Raw genomic sequence first — 24,703 nt, 5'->3', positions numbered from 1 at the left:
TGGTCAACCCCATAGGGGATTGACGGCTTGGAGCCGTCTTCCCCCCAAAATATACTATCCCACATTGGAATTAATGGGGGTTTCTTATGGGCATGTATGAGTACTCTGCCATGTCCAATCTGGGAATTTAATGTGAATGTCATACAGTTGAGAGGTTTAGCTAGCTTTGAAATCATGTTTAATCAACCGTTTTCTATATAAGAAAATGTCTGTACCAAGTCAGGAATATGACAGTTGTTTTCTATTTGTTTCATTTTTTTAGCTTTTGATTTTATCATTTTGATTTTTTGTTAGATGTACTTCTTAGTATTGATCTGATAAGTAAAGCCCTTTTCATCTGATTTTAATATTTACTGTTCTGTTATTCTATTGCACTACTGTCCCCTTTTAACAGGGGTCGCACCTTCAAACTACTTTAACACTGCCAAATGCTGTCTGTGCCTGTTCCAAGTCAGGAGTATGTTAAAACAGTGGTTGTAGTATGTTGCTGTAAATTGTATTTTTTTTTATTCATTATTTGTACATAAATCAGGTTGTTATTTTTTTCAAATGAATTGTTTTATATTTGTCATAACAGGGCCTTTTATAGCTGACTTAAATGTTTTACTCATTGCAGTTGACGGCCGTAGAGTGACCTATAGTTGCTAATTTCTGTGAAGTTGGGTATCTGGTGTAGAAATGTCTCATTGGCAATCATACCACATATCCTTATTTTTATAAGGTATATTTCCTTCTGATATATAAATTGTTATACAAATAGTTCGATCTATTGCCACTGTCAAGGGGTTGTTATTCGTATGTTTTCTTTTCTGTGACTTTTGTCCCTGGCGAGACAAATCTGACAATTACATTGCATAAAAAACTAAAAATCATATAAAAGAATACTCAAGGTTGAGCAAGAAAACCACATCCAAAATCAACGGTGATCTCAGCTGGCTCAGAAAGGTAGCAGGTTTCTTAACATATTGCACCTGTTCACAGAAATCAAAGAGCTGAAAGCTCTGAAGAAAAATGACGCCACTGTCTCTAATATTGGGATAGTTTTTATGCAAGTCTTGATTTTCACATACTGTAATTAGTTTAACAATGCAACATGTCTCGTTAGCATATAATTGATATTCGTATATGTGTGTGTGTGTGAAGTGAAGGTGACAACTGGCTGTTTTTTAAGACAAATGAATAGGTCAATACTACCTGAATTGTACAAATAAATACCGTAGAAAGGCTTGTATATTTCTCACTGGTACATAGTCTGAATCCGGGTCCGTTCGCGCCCACTCATGTTCGCCCCTTTCACTTTCACACCCTACATGTTCGCACCCAATCTTAATTGGTTTTGTGTTTAATAACTCTGTAAGCAAGTGTTTTCTTATAAGTATAATTGTTGTCATTGTCTCAAAATAAAGTGAGACAGCATTTTTTTTTGTGTTGAATAAATCTTAATCATGTTTTAGATAGCGTATTGTTAAAAATTATAATAATCCTTTCTAAATAAAGTGGTATTTTGTCAACGTTTTATTTTGTGTTGAATAACTCTTAATCATGTTTTGTTAGTGTATTGCTATAACTTTGTTTCATTGACTTCTTTCAAAATGAAGTGAGATTCTGACTATGTTTTTTTCTGTGTGTTGAATAGATTTTATCATGTTTTGGTTATAATAGTGGATTGCTATATTTTGGTTCCTATATTTTATTGTTTCGTTGTTTCAGATCAAAGGGACCAAGCTGTTAAAAATAATTATCTTTTGTGTTTTTCCTTAAAAATCTTCAATGTTTTACTCATACCAAGCTATAAATACATTCAGTATTTACACCAAAGCAATTTAAAACAACAATCATGATTTTCCAATTATTCAACTTGAATTTGAATTAAAATTGGGCGCGAATGAGTAGAGTGCAAATGGACCTTGGGTGCGAACGTGCGAGGTGCGAACGTGTAGGGTGCGAAAGTGTATTGGGCGCGAACAGACCTGATACCACATAGTCTGAACCCCCTTCTCCCACAAAATATTATGTTACTGTTATCAAAGGTCTAATGAAACTCGGGTAATTTCAAACATTTGTCAAAGAATTCTAGTCAAACCGGCACCTGGTTAAATTGGCACCTGGACAAATCAGCACCTGGTTAAATCGACACCCGATTTAGTCAATTCGTCACTCATGTTAAATATATATAAATTTTAACAGTATTTTAAGCAAAAAGAGTAAAAAATAAGTAAGGGGTTGCCAGAATTTTTTTCAGTATTTAAGCAAAAAGAGTTAAATACTAACTTTCACATTTTTGGGTGTTCATGTACATTTTGAATATATTTATTTTTCTCAACTTAATGACTTTTTTGGTGTATTTTTAATGATATATATATATATGAGTAGTCAAAATAATTATTACGTCTGGCAAGGCTTTTTTAATTTTATTCTGGGACACCTTTCTATGACCGCAAGGCTATGTTAATTTTTTTCTGGGACGCCTTCCTACGAACTTCATAGGAAGACATCACAGAAAAAAATAAAATAGCCTTGCCAGACGTCATAATTATTTGGACTAATACATGAGATATTGGATATGTTTATGCATTATTTAAACCAGTTGAGCATTTTACAGGATTGTTTGTTTAATGCTTTTTAAACTTTACTGAAAAAAAAACACCTTAAATTTGCTTATTATTTGGCATGAAAGTTTGATTTATTGAAAGGGACTCATAGTTTTCCATTTTATTTTAATAATTGTCTAATTGTTAAAACAACAGCTTGGGTAAGGGCTTCATTGTTTACCTTTATACACAACAACATATTCACTATGTACTTGGTAACAGTTATTAATTAATTGAATAGAAAATATTATAACAAATATTATTGGATGCCGAATTGACGTCAAATAGGTGCCGATTTGACTAGATGCCAATTTAACCAGGTGCCGACTTGACTTGTACGTTTCAATTCCTCTGCGATCGTTTGCGGTATTTTCTTGAGAAAAACCTATTTTCCATCATCAAAGAGAAGAAGAAACTGCTTGAAAATAATTCTGGAACGCTTCATGATTGTTAAAATAAGTTAAATTCACTCAAAAAACAATTTTAAAACTTGCGATGTTTAAACAGGAAGTTTCAAAAGCACGTGTAAAAGAAGAAATTAACCGGTGAAAGTGGAAATCCGTACATAACAGATATCACTATAGTACGACTTTGAAAGCAAAACAGTTCCATCCTTTTGTAAAACAGTCTTTAATATACCTATCACATTAATGTTTGAAGGGTCTTAAGCTTATTCAAACCATAAAAGTCGGTATGAAACACCAAAACGGAATGAACAATAACCGATTACGTTTTTTAGTTTACAAATTCTAAACTGGTTCCCGTCAAACTACAACACTTTGTTCGAGTGTAGTGGAATACAAGCAGAAACCAGTTAGTTTGTAAACTGGTTCCTGGCTGATTACTACACAATGACCTCTCATGCTTAATGATAACACAAGCAAATTCCAGTTTGTATAGAAAATAGTAAATACGAAACCAAGCGCGGTAGGCAGAGAAATGTAATGAAGTTCAGGTCGCCAGTAATGGAACAATGACTGCGTCATTTTCCAAAAAGCAGATTGCTCCACATATTATTCACAGAAAATGGGAAATCATTGTTTTACCTTGTGTCTGGTAAATGTGTCAAACTCAGCAATACTGTATCCTAGTGACCCATCACCATAGATTATCCATACATCACAGTCTGGCCGACATAACTTAGCTCCTAAAGCAAATCCTCCTCCTACTCCAAGTGTTCCAAAAGCTCCTGGATCTAGCCAATGTAATGGGGATCTAGGTCTACAAACAAAATAATCTAGTCTTACCAATGTAATGGGGATCTAGGTCTACAGAAAAATAATTCAGTCAAACCAATGTGATTTACAACAATATTAATCCAGTCAAACAAATGTGATGAGGCTTTATATTTTTAATCAGCTCGAGTCAAAGTGATTGTCTACTACAATAATAATCAGGCCTTGAAAGCATAAAACTTTGCTCAATGCTCCGAGCATAAAAATCATGCTCGAAACATGAAATCCAGCCATTTGATTGGTTGATTTTCGAGTCTGAGTACAAAAATCATGCTCAAAAGTTTTATGGCCGTGAGGCCAGCACTGCCCATGTGATGGGGTGTAGGTCTTCAACAATAATTAATAATTATGATGTACCGTATTAAATTGTAATTATTAGGGCCCCACCTTTAGGGGGGTCGCCCTATAGTGATCAGTCTGTCCGTCCGTCTGTCTGTCCGTCCGTCCTTAACACTTTAACTTTGTGTCCGCTCCATATCTAGAGAACCATTATGATTTCATACTTTATATTTTACATGTTTATTAACCACCACCAGAGGGTGTGTCATGATGTATGTACAACTTCCTAGGTCAAAGGTCAAGGTAAAAAAACTTGGGTTTCAGTTTACAACCCTGTGTCCTGTGGTGAAGATCGGGTCCGCTCTATATCTTTAGAACCTTTTATGATTTCAAAGTTAATACGTGACATCCATTTTAAACAACACCAGAGGGTGTGTCATGATGTATGTACAACTTCCTAGGTCAAAGGTCAAGGTCAAAAACTTTGGTTCAGTTGACAACCCCGTGTTCTGTGGTGAAGATGGTGTCCGCTCTATATCTTAAGAACCGTTATGATTTCAAAGTTTATACTTGACATCCATTTTAACCAACACCAGACGGTGTGTTATGATGTATGTACAACTTCCTAGGTCAAAGGTCAAGGTCAAAAACTTTGGTTTCAGTTGACAACCCCATGTGCTGTGGTGAAGATCGTGTCTGCTCCATATCTAGATAACCGTTATGATTTTATACTTAATACTTAACATGTTTATTAACCAAAACCAGAGGGCGTGTCATGATGTATGAACAACCTCCAATGTCAAAAGTAAAGGTCAAGAGCTTTGGTTTCAGTTGACAACCCCGTGTCCTGTGGTAAAGATTGCGTCCGCTCCATATCTAGATAACCGTTATGATTTCAAAGTTTATATTTGACATCCATTTTAACCACCACCAGAGGGCGTGTCATGATGTTTGTACAATTTCCTAGGTCAAAGGTCAAGGTCAAAAAAACTTTGGTTTCAGTTGACAACCCTGTGTCCTGTGGTGAAGATCATGTCCGCTCTATATCTTGAGAACCGTTATGATTTCAAATATTATACTTGATATCCATTTTAACCAACACCAGAGGGTGTGTCATGATGTATGTACAACTTCAAAGGTCTGTCTGTCTGTTGGTCTGTCCATCGCTAACAAATTTGAACCACACTATATTTTGAGAGGACAGCTGTTAATATTTCATACTTTATACCTGACAAACATTTTCAACTTTACATATATATTAACCAACACCAGAGAATGTGTCATAATGTATGCATCCTAGGTCAAAGGTCAATCCGTCGGTCTGTCCATCTGTTCGTTGTTCTTGACAAATTGTGTCCGCTCTACCTCTTGAGAACCGTTGATTTTCATACTTTATACTTGACGTCTGTCTGTCGGTTTGTACATGACACTATTTTTTTTGGTGGGTCATAATATATTGAAGGCATTATTCTAAAAATATGTGACAAATATCAATTGGGCAGCACCTTTTAACAAATTGTTCAAACATTAATCCATATATCCAGAAGTCACCTGAGAGTAGTCAACAATGAGTTCACATCATGCAGTCATATCACTATTATACTATGAAAGTAAGTTGAGAATATTTATCAGTTTTAACTTAAAATCTTAGAATTAAATCAACTATGAGACTATGTAATAACTTCAAATAATGCTTCATATCAGATTATCCATACAACTTATTTACCCCACGTTATTGACAGTGGGGCCCGCAGAGATGGCTCCCATCTCAATGGTATCTAGTTCATTTTCTATTATTGGTTTAACTGTTGAAATTTTCTTATGGTAACCATGGAAACAAAAGTTTCCTCCTATGTAAGAATATATGTTGCTATAAACAGAAAGTATTCAAAATCTCCCCCTACCTTAGTATGTAGGCTGCTGTGGAAACAAAATCTCCTCCGTCTGCCACCATAACTGTGTTATCTGACATAACTTCCTCTGCCTCCATTAAAACTTTCAAAGGATTAAGGTGTTTCTCAGTTTTCTCTTTAGACTTTTCCCTTAAAAAAATGAAAAATAAAACATCAATATACACATGTGATATTCAATAAATTAAACAATCCTAACTTTGAATAATGTTCTATTTAAATACACAAATGATCTTTTTTGAACTGACTAAACTTTACTTTATTAAATCAGCCATTTCTTAACAAAAAGATTATTTGTCATATAAGTCTACTAGAACACACCCTTGATTCTGTTATTGAATTAAAGTATATGACTAAGTTTAAGCCTTGTTTTAGTATTGGTATTGTCACCTGATAAAGTCATGCTGATTATTAGGTGCACAGTATTCTCTGCCTAATTTTTTTTATGTTTGAATCCATTGACCTGGAACTTTATTACTCAATTATTAGTAATATTAATTACTTGGGAAACAAAAGGGCCTGGAATGGAGTATTTTTTATTTAACAGAATTTTCCTATATTAGTTATAAATAAAGTTGAATTCTTTGATTGATTTGCTGTTTTACATCATGCCCTTTAACAAATTGAAAACTGTACCTATACACCTTATTTTAAGTCCAGAGTTTTAGTTTTCGTAATGTCATCTTAGAAAGTCTTATTGATTAAAATACAACAATATGGAACAATCTGACAATGATTGAATTTAGTAGTGTCAACCCTGTGATTATGAGCCATGAATATAGCAAAATCTGAATTCTTTGATTTGTTCTTTTTACCCCATGACGGCTGACAAATTGGACCTAGTTATTAGAGTATTATAGATCTGTAGAGGATGAAAACACAACAAAATAGAGGATTCAATAACATGATCAGACCTGTTTAAATAACATTATTTACAGTGGATCTCTTAAAACACATGTCATCTTATTTGATTGGTTAATTATGCATTGAATGCACATTATTAAATGCAAAATAATTAAAATCATTTTGTAATTGTGCCATGGTAAATGTTTGTTTATATATTTGTTTGTTTATAGTGATTAAGATATTAAACAACTAACCATTGATATAATGTTGATAGTCCGAAATATAAAGCTTTACTACAACTATCACATAATCTTGCCTGATCCAAGAAAATGAGGTCAAGGTCATATAAACCAAACAAGCAATACATGTACAGCTTCCAATCCTTCCTAACAACAAATTTATTTGACCTACTGTTTATATTTTAGGAATATTAGACCAAAATACCAAAACTCAACTGTCTGTTATGTTTACAAATAAAACAGAAGTTAATTTTTTTTTATCACAATTTTTTTCATTAACAAACTATTTTTCAAAAGTATACAGGATCACAACTGTTCTTTCTGAAACATAATGTTTGTTTTGTTTATTTTGTTGCACACCTGGGCATAGTTAGTTATCAAAGGTACCAGGATTATAATTTAGTATGCCAGATGTGCGTTTTGTCTACATCATGTACATAAGACTCATCAGTGACGCTCATATCAAAATATTTATAAAGCCAAACAAGTACGAAGTTGAAGAGCATTGAGGATCCAAAATTCCAAAAAGTTGTGCCAAATACAGCTAAGGTTATCTATTCCTGGGATAAGAAAATCCTTAGTTTTACGAAAAATTTAAAGTTTTGTAACCAGTAAATTTATAATCAAAGCGCGAAAGCGCTGTAAAGGCAGTTAATTACAGGTTGTGTGTATTTCTAGTCCAGTTATATCATTATCTTCCATAGAACAGAGGTGGTTTGTAGTATTTAAGATTTAGAGTTCTCTTGTACCTAGTTCACCTATATCTATAGTCTACTGTTTACAGTATATTTTCTGTACCTCGCCATGAAATGCATTTTTAAGACATAAGAACTTTTCCTTTTTAATGTAAATAAAACTATTTTTAATTATTGATTATATACACATATTCAATTACTCCTATCCTATGAAAAATAATTCACAAAGATTGACTAGTCTCCGTTCTGTGTGTATTGCTAGAACATCAAGTAACATAATGGTTAATGTACATAGTAACATGTCAACTCTTTTGAAGACAGAACTTTTTTAAAATTCTCCCTCCAAGCAAAATTATTTTTCAGTATAAACATGATAAAGTTATCTACCTGTATTAATGACCTAGCGACTCTCAAGAGCCTGTGTCACTCACCTTGGACGGTCTATGTGCATATTAAACAACGGACACATATAAAATGACAAAATTGTGTTTTTGATGATGGGGATGTGTTTGTAGATCTTTCTTTACTGAACATTCTTGGTGCTACAATTATCTCTATCTATAATAAACATGGCCCAGTATTTACAGTTGAAAATATTTTTTAAAAATTAACAAAAAATACAAAAATTTATGAAAATTGTTAAAAATTGACTAAAAAGGGCAATAACTCTTTAAGGGGTCAACTTAAAATTTTGGTCATATTGACTTATTTGTAGATCTTACTTTGCAGAACATTATTGCTGTTTACAGTTTATCTCTATCTATAATAATATTTAAGATAATAACCAAACACTGCAAAATTTCCTTCAAATTACTAATTTGGGGGCAGCAATCCATCAACGGGTTGTCAGATTTGTCTGAAAATTCCTGGGCAGATAGATCTTCACTGAAGAGACAATTTCACCCATGTCAGATTTGCTCTAAATGCTTTGGTTTCAGAGTTATAAGCCAAAATCTACATTTTACCTGTATGTTCTATTTTTGGCCATAGTGGCCATCTCGGTTGGTTGACCGGGTCTTACCACACATTTTTTAAATTAGATACCGCAATGATGATTTTGGCTAAGTTTGGTTAAATTTGGCACAGTAGTTTCAGAGAAGATTTTTTGTAAAAGTTTATGGACGACGAAACCAAGTGATGAGTCAGGTCAGGTGAGCTAAAAAGGAGTTTTTAATCAAGGTAACAATGACATCTGGTGGCCATAAAAGCTGTCTCATTAGCATTTTAACCACTTCCCATATTTGCTTTTAAGACAATAGAAGAAAATTATTCAATGCAAAAACAAAACTTACTTGTAAATATGAAATTCTCTTTACAGTATGAGTTTTTCTCATTGTTGGAGATTGTACAGTAAGTACAGTCCTGTAACTGCTTATACCCATTTCTTATCCCCTTTAGTTTGATAAACTCACAGAATATCATATATTTACATTGTGCCACATCTCCTTATTTTTATATGCATTACAATAACATGAACAATTGTAATTCAAATCTATATATCAAAGCAAAATGAATTTCACTACTTTCATTCATGCATCCTTTGGAAAAATATAAGTTCTAAAATGACACAATATATGTTTATTTATATAAAAATAATATTTAGTTTTCGACTCTTAACAGGTATAAACAAGAATGTGTCCCCAGTACACGAATGCCCCACTCGCACTATCATTTTCCATGTTCAGTGGACCGTGACATTGGGGTAAAAACTCTAATTTGGCATTAAAATTAAAAAGATCATATCATAGGGAACATGTGTACCAAGTTTGAAGTCGATTGGACTTCAACTTCATCAAAAACTACCTTGACCAAAAACTTTAACCTGAAGAGGGACAGACGGACGGACGAACGGACGAACGGACACACAGACCAGAAAACATAATGCCCCTGTACTATCGTAGGTGGGGCATAAAAATGCACAGCTGTGTCATGATTTGTGAAATCTGTGCTGAAAACATAGGCATTTATGGTGTTTGAGTAATTCCATCTTTGAAGCTCAACATTAGCTCGTCAGTTGGTGGTGGACAGTTATAAATCTTTCCTGCAGGATGAATGTACATCTGTTCAGGAAAACCAATTTCACAAATCAAAACTTTCCTCTAGATTTCTCCTACAATATTCATCCAGTTTATTTCTTTTTGTTTAACGGGACACCGTCCTGATTTTTAATTTTGTAAACCATTCAGTCTCTTGCTTACAAATGGTGCATGAAAATAGGATGGGAATGCATGGCAGTAGACAAGTCTCTATAAAGTGGGTATGTGCCCTGAAAAAAGTTTTATAACATTAGCTTTTTTGAAACTTGTGAAAGACTTGTGCAACACACATACCTAAATAACTATAACATAGGTGTAGAGCATCATTCATGTCAATGTTTTGTTCCTGTTTACATTGTCATTGATATTTTTCAAGAAAGCCCGAGGCATAGCTCATGAATTCTTGTCATTACAACCGAAATTTACATAATTACTGCTAAAATAATTATCAGTATAATATATCTCTTGTAGAAAAACCATACAATTGTAGCATTAACCAAAAAATGTCAAACAGATGATATTGAATCGTAATCCCAAAAGTTATGACATCTTGAATTCACCCCCCTTTTTATTCTAAAACGATAATTGCGGTTGCAAACAGACTTTGGTTTACTTGCATGGCGATTATATAAATAACAGTATATATTTCTTAAAGAAAATAAAGTTTTACCATGAATAGTTTCCTGAACGTAGTCGTTTTCAGTAAAATGTGCCTTGCAAACAACAGCTGATTGATATGGGTTCTACGATTGCATCGCACATGACAATCTACGTTTGAGCCATGGCGTTGATCCAACTTTTCCTTCTTATTAAGTCATTTAGAAATGCAAGTCCTCCTCTTAAATGACACTCAGGGTGTACACACCAACAAGGACTAGGCATCGTTAATTGTGTGATTGTTTTGCAGTGCAAAAACGGAAGTTAAGGACGGAACTGACTGGTCTTACTAATAAGAGACAAGAAGAATTTTAGAGACAAACAGCGACAAGAAGTTTAATTTAGTGACGAAGCGACAATAACTAACAAGGGACAAGCGAATCGTAATTCTCTCACGAGGCTATTCTCATTTGATGTGATGTGAAGCTACACCTATCAAATATGTCCCTTTGAAAAAGAAGAATTTCACTGTTAGAAAGGAAATGATATTGCATGGTTTTGATTCAATAAATTCTTTAAAAGGAAATTGATTTTTTTTTGTTTTGATGTCCAATTTTTAGCGTGTGCATAAATATATATTTTTTTTTATATCTAATAAAAACTTATCCCTTTCTTCTTAATAAAAACATATTTTTATCTATCAATGTACAGTAATATAAAAAATGTTTTATAACCGCCCCTATAATAAAAAATAATGCCTTTTTTTTAATATCTATGGGGAATAAGTTGTTGCAATGACATTTTTTTTATTTATGTATAGTCGCTATATAGTCTTCTTGACGCTTCTTCTCGCTAAATTAATTATATTGTCGCTTCTTATCGCTATTTTAATTTTATTGTCGCTTCTTATCACTTTTTGACGCTTCTTGTCTTTAATTAGTGGAACCCTATTCAGGAACGATAATTTCATATTTTACGGTTATTTTACATAACTGAGACCGAAATAACTATAACGTCATACGGCTTCACGTACAGAAATACTTTAAATTGTATATTATGCAATATAATTCACGGTCAGTCGACTTTTAATTATAATATCATGTTATATCAACGAGTGAAATGATTTTAAAATATCTTTAGATCGCAAATAGTACTCGAAATTGAACGGACCTCTTTCCACACGGAATTCGAATAATGATAGTTTGTAATCAGATTGACTGCTTATAATGCAAAAGACACATTAATAAACAGATTTTTAAAACGAACAATACACACTGATCGTTTCTTTATTTCCCAATGTAAATGAAAGGAACAAAAACCAATACATACCACAAAAAGTAGAGGAGAAATTTAAACATTTCCGGATCTATTTCTTGCAAAATGACCCCCAGCAAAGATTTGCGTAAGGAAAGATGAACCTCATGACTTGAAAGTCAGGCCTTAAAGCACTGCCTTTAAAAATGACAACATAATTGATATTCATGTCAACACCGAAGTGCTGACTACTGGGCTGGTGATACCCTCGGGGACAAAACGTCCACCAGCAGTGGCATCGACCCAGTGGTGTAAATAGTTATCAAAGGTACCAGGATAATAATTTAGTACGCCAGACGCGCATTTCGTCTACATAAGACTCATCAGTGACGCTCATATCAAAATATTTATAAAGCCAAACAAGTACGAAGTTGAAGAGCATTGAGAATCCAAAATTCCAAAAAGTTGTGCCAAATACAGCTAAGGTTATCTATTCCTGGGATAAGAAAATCCTTAGTTTTACAAAAAATTTAAAGTTTTGTAACCAGTAAATTTATAAAAATGACCACATAATTGATATTCATGTCAACACCGAAGTGCTGACTACTGGGCTGGTGATGCCCTCGGGGACGAAACGTCCACCTGCAGTGGCATTGACCCAGTGGTGTAAATAGTTATCAAAGGTACCAGGATTATAATTAAATACGCCAGACGCGCGTTTCGTCTACATAAGACTCATCAGTGACGCTCATATCAAAATATTTATAAAGCCAAACAAGTACAAAGTTGAAGAGCATTGAGGATCCAAAATTCCAAAAAGTTGTGCCAAATACAGCTAAGGTTATATATTCCTGGGATAAGAAAATCCTTAGTTTTACGAAAAATTTTAAGTTTTGTAACCAGTAAATTTATAAAAATGACCACATAATTGATATTCATGTCAACAACGAAGTGCTGACTACTGGGCTGGTGATACCCTCGGGGACGAAACGTCCACCAGCAGTGGCATCCACCCAGTGGTGTAAATAGTTATCAAAGGTACCAGGATTATAATTTAGTACGCCAGACGCGCGTTTCGTCTACATAAGACTCATCAGTGACGCTCATATCAAAATATTTATAAAGCCAAACAAGTACGAAGTTGAAGAGCATTGAGGATCCAAAATTCCAAAAAGTTGTGCCAAATACAGCTAAGGTTATCTATTCCTGGGATATAAATCCTTAGTTTTACGAAAAAATTTAAAGTTTTGTTACCAGTAAATTTATAAAAATTACCACATAATTGATATTCATGGCGTTGATCTTTTAACTGGAGTCAACCGAATCAAAGTAGGCCTAGCAGAATAATTGCATAAAGTATATAAGATAAAAGACCAAAACAAAACAAAATTTCTTTGACCACTGAAATATGAAATTTAGGTCAAGGTCAGTGACACCTGCTAGTTGTACACCTTACAACCATTGCATAGTACACTAAATATAGTATACATATTGGTAATAGTATATGAAAAAACAGACCAATAAACAAAAACTTATCTATAGCCACTGAACCATAAAAATAAGGTCCAGGTAAAAAACAATTATAAATAGGAATATTCTGTAAAATTTGCTGACATAAAGACTTTTTCCTTGTATAACAAGAAACTAGTTTAGATGAAGCAACTTTCAATAATATTTGTCAAATTCGTAAATCATTCATACTTATATACAGTTTTTATATTTACTGAAAAACATATAATTTTAAACATTCATTTGTTTACCTTTATTTGCACTTGTACATGTAAGCACTAACCAAAGGGCACAAACAAACACAACAATTTAAAAGAAAACCAGATGCTCTGCAGGGCCCAGCTTTATACGACTGCAGAGGTCGACCCCTGAACAGTTGGGGCAAGTATGGACACAACATTTAAGCTTGATACAGCTCTGAATTTGGATTATGATTAAATAGTTGACACAACATAGGTTTCAGACACAGAATGAATGTGGTCTAAGAACTTAGACTTAAAAACTGATTTTTTTTAAATTGAACATATACCTATTATGGTCAAATATTCAGAATATTACATGGTTAGATTCAGCATATTGAAGAACCCCATATATTCAATTTTTATTGAAATCAAACAAAGTTTAATTTTAGACTCCGATTTTGACCAACTTGAAAACTGGGCCCATTATCAAAAAATCTAAGTACATGTTTAGATTCAGCATATCAAAGAACCCCAAGACATCAAGACAAGGTCATCAATCAGAGTTTTTATTTTATCAATACAAATTATGATCTATTAATAGTAATTGTTCATTACGAAATATACAACAGACTTCGTTCTGGGTCTGTCAATTTTTGATGTTTGGCCACATTTCAAAATAATTTTGGTTTGCCAAAGCCAGAGTGCCTTAAAGAAAGATTGGGTCTAAATGTGGGTATTTTTTGTTTGTTTGTTGAGTTTTTTTTTTTTGGGGAGGGGGTATATAAATTGACTATTTAATAATAAATTCAGTAAAAGAAGTTGTCTTTGTTCTTATTGGTCATAAGTTACTTGACATTTGGTCTAGTAATGATTAAAAGATATTACTAGACTAAAATGACCACAAAAATCAATTTAACAAATCAACCCCTTCACCCTTTTCCTAATTATACCCAACTGCGGCCAAGCTTCGCGAAGGGTCGTGCGACATAATCAGACAAACAAACTTTATTAGATTAACTCTTTAAGGAACGATCGTTTTCATTGGTCAATTCAAACCTTCGACCTCACACCTGCAAAAATAGAACACACGTACTTTAACGTTGAATGGACTGATTAATATTTACGTAGCTGGTCAAGGTCGTCTAAAGATTCTATCGTCGTATTCGCATACATGATTCTAATCACAATTCTAGCTTTATAAATGTGCATGTGAAATTCATTTGTGTCATAATTTTCTGCAATTAATTGGTAGTAAAGTTTAAACTTTAAAATCTTAACAGTTAAAATATTAAATTTAAATATCTCCTCTTAATCAAGGGACGACATCAAAAGTTTTTTTTAAAATCTTAACAGTTAAAATATTAAATTTAAATATTTCCTCTGAATCAAGGGACGACATCAAAAGTTTGATGTAGGATAAAAAAAAATCAATTCATTTTCATTGACACACCCAAGTTGCTTATCCTGCCTTGTCTTTTACTCAATGGACTCGATGGATTAACGTTGTACTTGAAAAATGAAACTGTATACTTTACTACAAACACTTTTCATATTATTTGCCAAGTTTTAGTTATTCTTCATAGAATAGTGATTTTTTTCTGATTCCATTAACTTGAAGAAAAAAATTAAATCTCGAAATTGTAAGTAAATTCATAACATGTAACACGCTTTGTTAAGAAAAAATGGAGATGGCCAATCATGGCACAGCGGATAATTAAATGAAGTTTATACAAACGATATAATTCATGAGGTTTTACTATTCTCGGTTGAAAACGAACGTAAATTATATATTGTAGATATTAAACCGTTGGTTTTCCCGTTTGAATGGTTTTACACTAGTAATTTTGGGGCCATTTATAGCTTGGTGTTCAGTGTGAGCCAAGGCTCCGTATTGAAGGCCGTACGTTGACCTATAATGGTTTACTTTTATAAATTGTTATTTGGATGGAGAGTTGTCTTATTGGCACTAACACCACATCTTCCTATATCTATGTAAATAGAAACAAACAATGTCTGTATTCATTAAATCATTTAAATGTATTTATAAAAAGGTGAGTTTCATCTTGTACATACATTTAGTCATCCTTAATTTCTTGATATTTTTTTTATCAGTTTATCATACACGTTTCGTTTAGTACTTTATTTTAAATACGAATACATACTACATATACTTTAGCGGATTGTTCAACAATGTTATGCAACTCTATTCTTACAGTATAAATTTAAAAAATAAATATTCACCCATTCATAATCGAAAACAGTACATTTAATATATGTAAAAAAAGAAGATGTGGTATGATTGCCAATGAGACAACTCTCCACAAGAGACCACAATGACACAGAAATTAACAACTATAGGTCACCGTACGGCTTTCAATAATGAACAAAGCCCATACCGCATAGTCAGCTATAAAAGGCCCCGAAATAACAGTGTAAAACAATTCAAACGGGAGTTGTTCCTTATAAACTACGACATTTCTCACAAGTATTAATATTTATTTAGTTCCAAACATGCGAAAGAAATAATCTTCACTGAATTCATTCAGGTGCACAACTGATACGATTAGAGTTATTTTGTTTCTATCTTTGGGGGACAACTTCCTCCTTTTATGGTAGCTACTGTGTGTGTTTTTAGCATGAAAATAATAAAAGAGGAATGTCAGTGCAACCCATCATTAATTATTATAAAGCGGGATCAGTATTATGAAATACTTTATAAGTGACTACGACATTGTAAGGATAATAACCTATCGTAGGTATGAAAGAAATTAAAAGTGGTTCATTTATTCATCCGTATAAAAGCGGCACATGTATTTTATTTTATCCTTATATTTCTCATCATGCCGGGTATAAGATAATTGAGTTGCTGCATGCATAAAGAACTTAGAATATCAGTATACTATTTCGACCCCACTATTTGAAGTTAACAAAACATTTATTTAAATCTTTTGGCCAAAGGTTTGTAAACTATACAAATCATTGCTGTTACGTTCGTAGTAACATATAGTAAATTCCATTGTCGGTCACCTGTGTCAATTCACGTGCAAACTGACTACATTGCCGATGTATTTAAATCTTTCGGCCAATGAAATGAGACGTTACAAGTTGTTTGTTTATGATACGCCAGAATGTTATCAATGAACTATCAAATGCTAAACTTCACTGCATATCACTGTAAGTTAGTGTAAATTGGATTATATATACCAAGTCGAACTATTTTCCTGGCAATCCTATTTCAGCTGTTTAATTTAAATGTCTATAAATATCCAGATAGGGTTGTCTGTTATTTAGGTGTTCCCCAGTATTTTTCCCGCCAAAAGTCAACATGTGACATGTTTGTCAACAAAGAAAACATGTGGTCAAGAAATTCATTTAATTTCTGGATTACACTTATTTTAATAATTGAGTTTGGATTTATATGCATTCCATTTAAGGTACAGTCAAGCATTTTTTTTCTTTTTTTAAAGTTGGCAAACAACTTTACTTTAATTTGACAAAAACTGGATAATGAATTATTTGTTCATTGTATGTAACCTTGTTTAACCATGCAATAAACTTTTATTAAAGCAATAAGCTGTCAATAGTTATCAGGCAACAAAAATATTGATCTATGCATGAAAAAACATTTTGACATTGACTTCCATTTGGTTTCTTTTCAAAACAATGTCATTTATTAAACCAGGTTTATTCCACCATTTTTAAAATCAAAAATGGTCTGTACCAAGTCAGAAATATGACAGTTGTTATCTATTCCTTTGATGTGTTTGAGCTTTTGATTTTTCAATTTAAAAATATTCATAATTGATTAACATTTCATTAAGCAATGAACAATTTATAATACTAAAATAACGAGGTCCAGTTTGTCAGCCGTCATGGGGTGAAAACAACACATCAAAGAATTCAATTTTATATATAGCCAATATAGGACAATGGTCTTGATAAAAAAATTACACCACTCCAGACCATTTGGTTTTTCACATAATTCAAACAGGTTCAAACAGAAAGATTTTGAAAGCGGAGAAAACTGTGCATTCTATATTTGTCTTTTTCATTTTAAGCCATGGCGCTGTCAGTTTATTTTAGATTTATGAGTTTGACTGTCCCTTTGGTATCTTTCGTCCCTCTTTTATAATCGGCATGACTTTATAAGATGACAATCCCAATTCTAAAATAAGGCTTAGGCATAGTAATATACTTTAATTCGGTCAAGGACCCGTGATATCATGGATGTGTTCTAGTAATACATTAAAACAACAGTGCCATACAGTTTACAAGTTAATTGAAATACTTAAATAACCACTAGAAATGAAGTCAAGGCTAAAAAAAATAATGTTTCCCATCCAACATATCAACATAAAAAAATATTTTTGAAATATTACGAAGACATAATTAGGAACAGACCTTGATGTGAGGAATAAGATACATTGCTCCCTAAAAAGTGAGACTCAATTAAAGCTAGATATATAGTAAGGCGCGTCATTTATTGAAGACATTGATTGATATCTTTATGTTGCTGTTTTTTTATAAGCTGCAAGGTTACTGCATAATTGATGTAAATCCCTTATTTCATTACAAAAAATCAAGACAAAAATCCAACTGTTAATTTCCATCATTGCCAATATGGAGTCAATTTTCATTCATTTTATTTATATTACCTATTAACGTTTTCTTTGTCATTATCTTTGTCCTTTAGTTTCTGGATCCATTCTTGGTCACATTTAAATCCCTTCAGTCCGTCAGCTAATTCTGTAATAAAGCTGGCTACATCCCCTTCTATAGCTATAGTTGGCTTCCAGAACATATCAGAATTCTAAAAATAAAGCACCTTATAGCAATAGTAGGCTTCCAGAACATATCAGAATTCTAAATATAAACCACCTCATAGCAATAGTAGGCTTCCAGAACATATCAGAATTCTAAAAATAAACCACCTCATAGCAATAGAAGGCTTCCAGAACATATCAGAATTCTAAATAAAAAAACACTTCATAGCAATAGAAGGCTTCCAAAAAATATCAGAATTCTTAAAATAAACCACCTCATAGCAATAGTAGGCTTCCAGAACATGTCAGAATTCTAAAAAAAAAGCATTTCATAGCAATAGTAGGCTTCCAGAACATGTCAGAATTCTAAAAAATAAACCACCTCTTAGCAATAGTAGGCTTCCAGAACATATCAGAATTCTAAAAATAAACCACCTCATAGCAATAGTAGGCTTCCAGAACATATCAGAATTCTAAAAATAAACCACCTTATAGCAATAGTAGGCTTCCAGAACATATCAGAATTCTAAAAATAAACCACCTCTTAGCAATAGTAGGCTTCCAGAACATATCAGAATTCTAAAAATTAACCACCTCTTAGCAATAGTAGGCTTCCAGAACATATCAGAATTCTAAAAATAAACCACCTCATAGCAATAGTAGGCTTCCAGAACATATCAGAATTCTTAAAATTAACCACCTCTTAGCAATAGTAGGCTTCCAGAACATATCAGAATTCTAAAAATAAAGCACCTCTTAGCTCTGTAGAAAACCATATTTAAACATTCTGCTAGATTCTCTTCTAAAGACTAAAATAAAGTTCTTTGAAACAAGTTTTAGTCTTCAGAATTAAAATTCCTCATACACTTTAGAAGATATCACTTTTTAAATGAAGGCATCAATAGTATATCACTGTTGAATAGTCATAAGTTGATTAAGGGAAAACAAAGCAGTATTCCAAACTAAAACCCAGAGCAACATCTACTTCAACGGGAAATGAACAAAACAACAGACGAGTTGAACTGCAACTTACTATTTGAAAACAAATGTCATATTCCCGAATAGGTACAGGACATTTTAAGAAAAAGTTGAATCTGTTTTTTTTTTTGATAAGCCAAACCTCCCACTTAAATGGTAGTGTTAAAAACTCTGCTATTATGACAACATTACATGACAGGAAAACAGAACAAATATTTCCAAGAACACCCAGGATAACGAAATACATATATAAATAACATAAAAGTTAAATACTACATGTTAACTGTAGTATAAAAACAGACACCTCCCATGAATTCTGTATCTTTCTCAAGATTATTAATTAGTATTATGTTTGACATCCAAGCTGTCAAGTAAAGCCATTTAATTTCACATGATCTATGATTTACAGGTAACAACAACCCTCATCAGTGACAAAAAATCGTAATTAATGTTGACTTGTCATTCAAAGTTGAAATATACAAAAGCTAGAGATTATATACTCCCATTTTTATATCATTACCAAAATATAGATTTTGGTCATGGAGTCTATTTCGTAACTACAATGTTCATGATGTTAGAGCGTCTCCTTTGTCTGATAAACACATAGACTAGGTTGAGCAACACATGTTCTTTAAGCCTCTAGTTCTACATCTCGTAGCTTATGCCCATTCAACAGCGTAGCATTTTTAATATCATATATATTTCACCAATTATCTATTTAAAATTTTGTGTAATAGTAAACATGAAAGCATGACTTACTTTGAGTAATTGATTTTTGTTTCTATTTACAGCTATTATTTTTGATTTTCTACTAAAGGTTCTTCCATAGCTCAGTCTGAAATCAGCAACTGCACCTAAAAGATTTTAAACCAGATTTTACATCTTCAAAGATACAATCATTTTGATTTATCTGTGTATAATTTTGATTTATCTGTGTATAATTTTAATATTACAAATTGCATCATTTTTTTTCAAGGTTGATGTTTTTCTGAAATTATTCAGCATTTTAGAACAGTATAATACTTTAAATTAAATTATTTATTCCTTATTTTTATCAACTTTGTATTTATATTGTATAATAGATCAAATTTATTCGTTCTTTGCGTGTTTATTTGTGTCACTACACTTTTTGATTGAGTTAAGCCATCCAATCAATATTTTATTATGTGTCTGTCTAGGTTGTGATGTACTACTATTGTTGCAGATAACGGCGAAGGTTTCGTATCATTATAAGGTTTAATCCTGCTGCAATTGTTTGCACTTGTCCTTTGTCAGGAATATGATGTTCAGTATTTGTTGTTTGTTTATGTGGTTCATAAGTGTGTCTTGTTTTTCATTTTCAATATAGATTAGACGGTTAGTTTTCTCGTTTAGATGGTTTAACATTAGAATTTTTTGGGGGCCCTTTATAGCTTGCTGTTTGGTGTGAGCCAAGGCTATGTGTTGAAGACTGTACCTTGACATATAATGGTTTACCTTAATAATTGTAACTCGCATTGAGAGTTGTCTCATTGGCACTCATACCACATCTTCTTATATCTATTAAGTGTATTACATTTTAATGCTATGTATTAATGAATCATAGATATCTTGAAATGTATAACATTGTTATCCTCTGTATTAATGAAACAAAGATGATATATTTAAGTGTATTAAGTTAAAATCATCACTTCGTACATTTTACGGATGCCATCAAGAGTTGGTTGACCGTTCTGGAAGACCTGTTTATGATATCGATTGTGTTCTGTATGTCAAAACTCCAATCCTTTTCCCTTTTCCATTTTCAAGAATGTGACCTACCAGATCAAAATATTTACGGGCTTTGTTAAAACATAAGCAACAAGACGGGTGCCACATACTTGCATACCCTTCCAGAGCACATGAGATCCCCCTTTGTTTTTGTTGGAGTTTGTGTTGCTGTGGTAACCCTATTTGTGATATTTTTACCTGTTGTGTCTGTTTGTTTTGTTCACACATCGTTGTCAATATAATGGAATTTGATTTGACTGTCATACAAGTAAACAGGTTTAGCTTCCTTAAAACCAGGTTTAATCCATCATTTTCCAGTTCAGAAAATGTCTGTACCAAGTCAGGAATATGACAGTTGTTATCTGTTCGTTTGATGTGTTTGGGCTTTTCTTTTTGATTAGATTAGGGACTTTTCGTTTTGAATTTTCCTCAGAGTTCAGTATTTTTTTGTGATTTTACTTTTTATATAGTTATGCAATGTATAAATGAAACAAGAATGACAGCTATATATGTATTACATTGGTATGTTAAGTATTTATGGATCTGAGATGATATCTATTAGTGTAATAATTTGTTATGCTATATATTAGTGAAACAGAGGTGACAGCTATATATGTATTACATTGGTATGTTAAGTATTCATGAATCTGAGATGATATTATAAGTGTAATAATGTGTTAGGCTTTATATTAGTGAAACAGAGGTGACAGCTATATATGTATTACATTGGTATGTTAAGTATTCATGAATCTGAGATGATATTATAAGTGTAATAATGTGTTAGGCTTTATATTAGTGAAACAGAGGTGACAGCTATATATGTATTACATTGGTATGTTAAGTATTCATGAATCTGAGATGATATTATAAGTGTAATAATGTGTTAGGCTTTATATTAGTAAAACAGAGGTGACAGCTATATATGTATTACATTGGTATGTTAAGTATTCATGAATCTGAGATGATATTATAAGTGTAATAATGTGTTAGGCTTTATATTAGTGAAACAGAGGTGACAGCTATATATGTATTACATTGGTATGTTAAGTATTCATGAATCTGAGATGATATTATAAGTGTAATAATGTGTTAGGCTTTATATTAGTGAAGCAGAGATGATAACTATAAGTGTTTATTGATTTGAGTAGCTATTTGTTACATTGGTTTTTTTTAACAGAAATTGACAGAGAATGAAGTTATGAAAGTGGTATACTGAATAAAGTTCAGTGTGGATAGAATGAATACACAGAAGGCTTCAGTGATAATCAGTAATTGCTAAATCGTATTAGAGAAGATTTATTTTAACTAACCTGCCAATATTACTACATCAGCCTCCTTCAGAGCTTCTCCTCTCTTTTGTCTGGGTTGTATTGGACTGTACTGACCTAGAAGTCCCCTAGCCATACCTCCAAGGAAACAAGGAATCCCTATTTTCTATAACAAGGTAAACAAATGAATTTAGATAAAGATAAGATTTGTGATTGCTTTTAACCTTTCGTAGTATATCCATTCATATGGAACCCATATATTCATAAAGATGAATAACAAAATAAGAATTTAATTGATTTGGACCTATTTATAGATTTCCCCATTATATCTCCATTGAAGTAGCCTTATAGATGAGATTTATTGTTAAACATATACTGTAAGATATCAAGTTTTTTCTCATGCCTATGAGTAGATATAGGAAGATTTGGTATGAGTGCTTATTAAATCAAATCTGTGTTGATTGCAATATGTTGATTATATGTTGTAGTCGATGTTAAAGGTGTTTAGGTTATTTTCTATGACTGAATTTAATTAATCTACACACTGGCTCTTAGCTCATTTCAATGGTCACTGGTAACTTTACAAATATCTATTCTAAATAAGGAAGGAGATCCCACTATAAAGTCTGACATGTCCTGTACTTTCAGTAATCATGGTAATAGCAAGCATATGGCAATACAATCTTGTTTAATTGCTTACTTATACCTATGTTAAATAGGATAACATAGCTTGACTTCCAACAAGTATCAGATGTCTCCTGACTCTAGATATAAGTTCTCTCACATATTGCCTCTAAAGATTTTCTAAGAGACACAGGAAGAAATGTAGCTCGACTTTCCTCAAGATATCAGAGGCCTATTAGGTTTAGATATCAGTTCTATTACATATTATTACCTCTTAAGAATTCCTTAATTATTCTGCTTGAACAGAAGGAGATGTAGCTTGACTTCCTACATGAAATCAGCGGCCTCTTTGGTTAGATATCAGTTCTATTACATATAATGACATCTTAGAATTTCTTTAATTGTTCTGCAGGCACAGGAAGAAATGAACCTTGAATTCCTACCAGTTATCAGAGGCCTCTTTGGTTAAGATACTAGTTCTATTAAATACATTTACCTCTAAAGAATTCCTTAATTGTTTTGCAAGCACAGGGGAAGAGGTACCTTGACTTCCTACAAGATATCAGAGACCTCTTTGGTTAAGATACTAGTTCTATTAAATATATTTACCTCTAAAGAATTCCTTAATTGTTCTGCAAGCACAAGAGAAGAGGTACCTTGACTTCCTACAAGATATCAGAGACCTCTTTGACCTAGATATTATTACCTCTAAAGATTTCCTTAATTGTTCTGCAGGCACAGGAGGTAATGTAGCTTGACTTCCTACAAGTATCAGTGGTCTCTTGGCTCTAGATATCAGTTCAATACTTTTTTGTACTAGGGAAAAATAAAACCTCAAAATATCAATAACAATTTAACAGAACACAAAAACATCTATCTACATACACATTCATTGATTTAATAAAAAAAAAAAAGGTGTAAATACCATGGATACTTTAACAATGCCATATATTTATCAATGAAACCAGCAGTCTGAGAGTATTGCATGGCAATACGTAGTCCCTTATGGGGTTAAAAATCATATTGGAATAAAATGCTAACTGTATCCATATTTTTTTCCCATCACTTGGCATCTGTCCTCCGTCGTCGTCCGGCGTCGTTAACTTTAACAAAAATCTCCTCCTCTGAAACTACTGGGCCAAATTAAACCAAACTTGGCCACAATCATCATTGGGGTATCTAGTTTAAAAAAGGCGTTCGATGACTTGGCCAACCAACCAAAATGGCCGCCATGGCTAAAAATAGAACATAGTGGTAAAATACAGATTTTGGCTTATAACTCAAAAACCAAAGCAGTTAGAGCAAATCTGACACCGGGTCAAATTATTTATCAGAACAAGATCTATCTGTCCTGAAATTTCCAGACGAATCAGACAACCTGTTGTTGGGTTGCTGCCCCTGAGTTGGTAATTTTGAGGAAATTTTGCTGTTTTTGGTTATTATCTTAAATATTATTATAGATAGAGATAAACTGTAGACAGCAATAATGTTCAGCAAAGTAAGATTTACAAAAAGTCAACATGATTGAAATGATCAGTTGACCCCTTTAGGAGTTATTGCCTTTTATAGTCAATGTTTAACCATTTTCGTAAATCTTTGTTATCTTTTACAAAAATTTTCTCCTCTAAAACTACAAGGCCAAATTAATCCAAACTTGGCCACAATCATCATTGAGGTATCTAGTTTCAAAAATGTGTCCCGTGACCAGGCCATCAAATCAAGATGGCCGCCACAGCTAAAAATAGAATATAGGGGTAAAATGTAGTTTGGGGTTTATAACTCGAAAAACAAAGCATTTAGAGCAAATCCTACTGGGGTAAAATTGTTAATCAGGTCAAGATCTATCTGCCTGGCAACTTTCAGATGAATCAGACATCGGTTGTTGGGTTGCCGCCCCTGAATCGTTAATTTTAAGGAATTTTGCCGATTTTGGTTTATTATCTTGAAT

At 32.7% G+C, this 24,703-nt stretch overlaps 1 protein-coding gene and 1 long non-coding RNA gene across 6 annotated transcripts in view; both read right to left on the bottom strand.

Annotated features, from left to right (window-relative positions):
• The window catches only part of LOC139482495 (2-hydroxyacyl-CoA lyase 2-like), an 83,775-nt gene that overhangs the window by 5,314 nt on the left and 53,758 nt on the right, over positions 1-24,703 (bottom strand). For all 5 annotated transcript variants that reach the window (XM_071266407.1, XM_071266410.1, XM_071266408.1 and 2 more), the window contains 6 exons: positions 23,462-23,571; positions 22,174-22,297; positions 19,874-19,968; positions 18,029-18,183; positions 6,010-6,147; positions 3,638-3,812 (listed from right to left, as the gene is read on the bottom strand). In XM_071266407.1, the coding sequence (XP_071122508.1) occupies positions 3,638-3,812; positions 6,010-6,147; positions 18,029-18,183; positions 19,874-19,968; positions 22,174-22,297; positions 23,462-23,571 (797 nt within the window). The remainder of the gene's footprint in view (positions 1-3,637; positions 3,813-6,009; positions 6,148-18,028; positions 18,184-19,873; positions 19,969-22,173; positions 22,298-23,461; positions 23,572-24,703) is intronic.
• On the bottom strand, positions 9,359-10,902 carry LOC139482496 (uncharacterized). The gene is made up of 2 exons (XR_011654887.1): positions 10,502-10,902; positions 9,359-10,061 (listed from the first exon to the last, which is right to left on the bottom strand). It is a non-coding gene; the product is annotated as an uncharacterized lncRNA (long non-coding RNA).

Source organism: Mytilus edulis, chromosome 7 (genome assembly GCF_963676685.1).
Source record: "Mytilus edulis chromosome 7, xbMytEdul2.2, whole genome shotgun sequence".
In the NCBI taxonomy this organism is placed as follows: domain Eukaryota; kingdom Metazoa; phylum Mollusca; class Bivalvia; order Mytilida; family Mytilidae; genus Mytilus; species Mytilus edulis.
The sequence above is the reverse complement of the archived record's forward strand: the minus strand, read 5'-3'. Positions and strand labels throughout refer to the sequence as shown.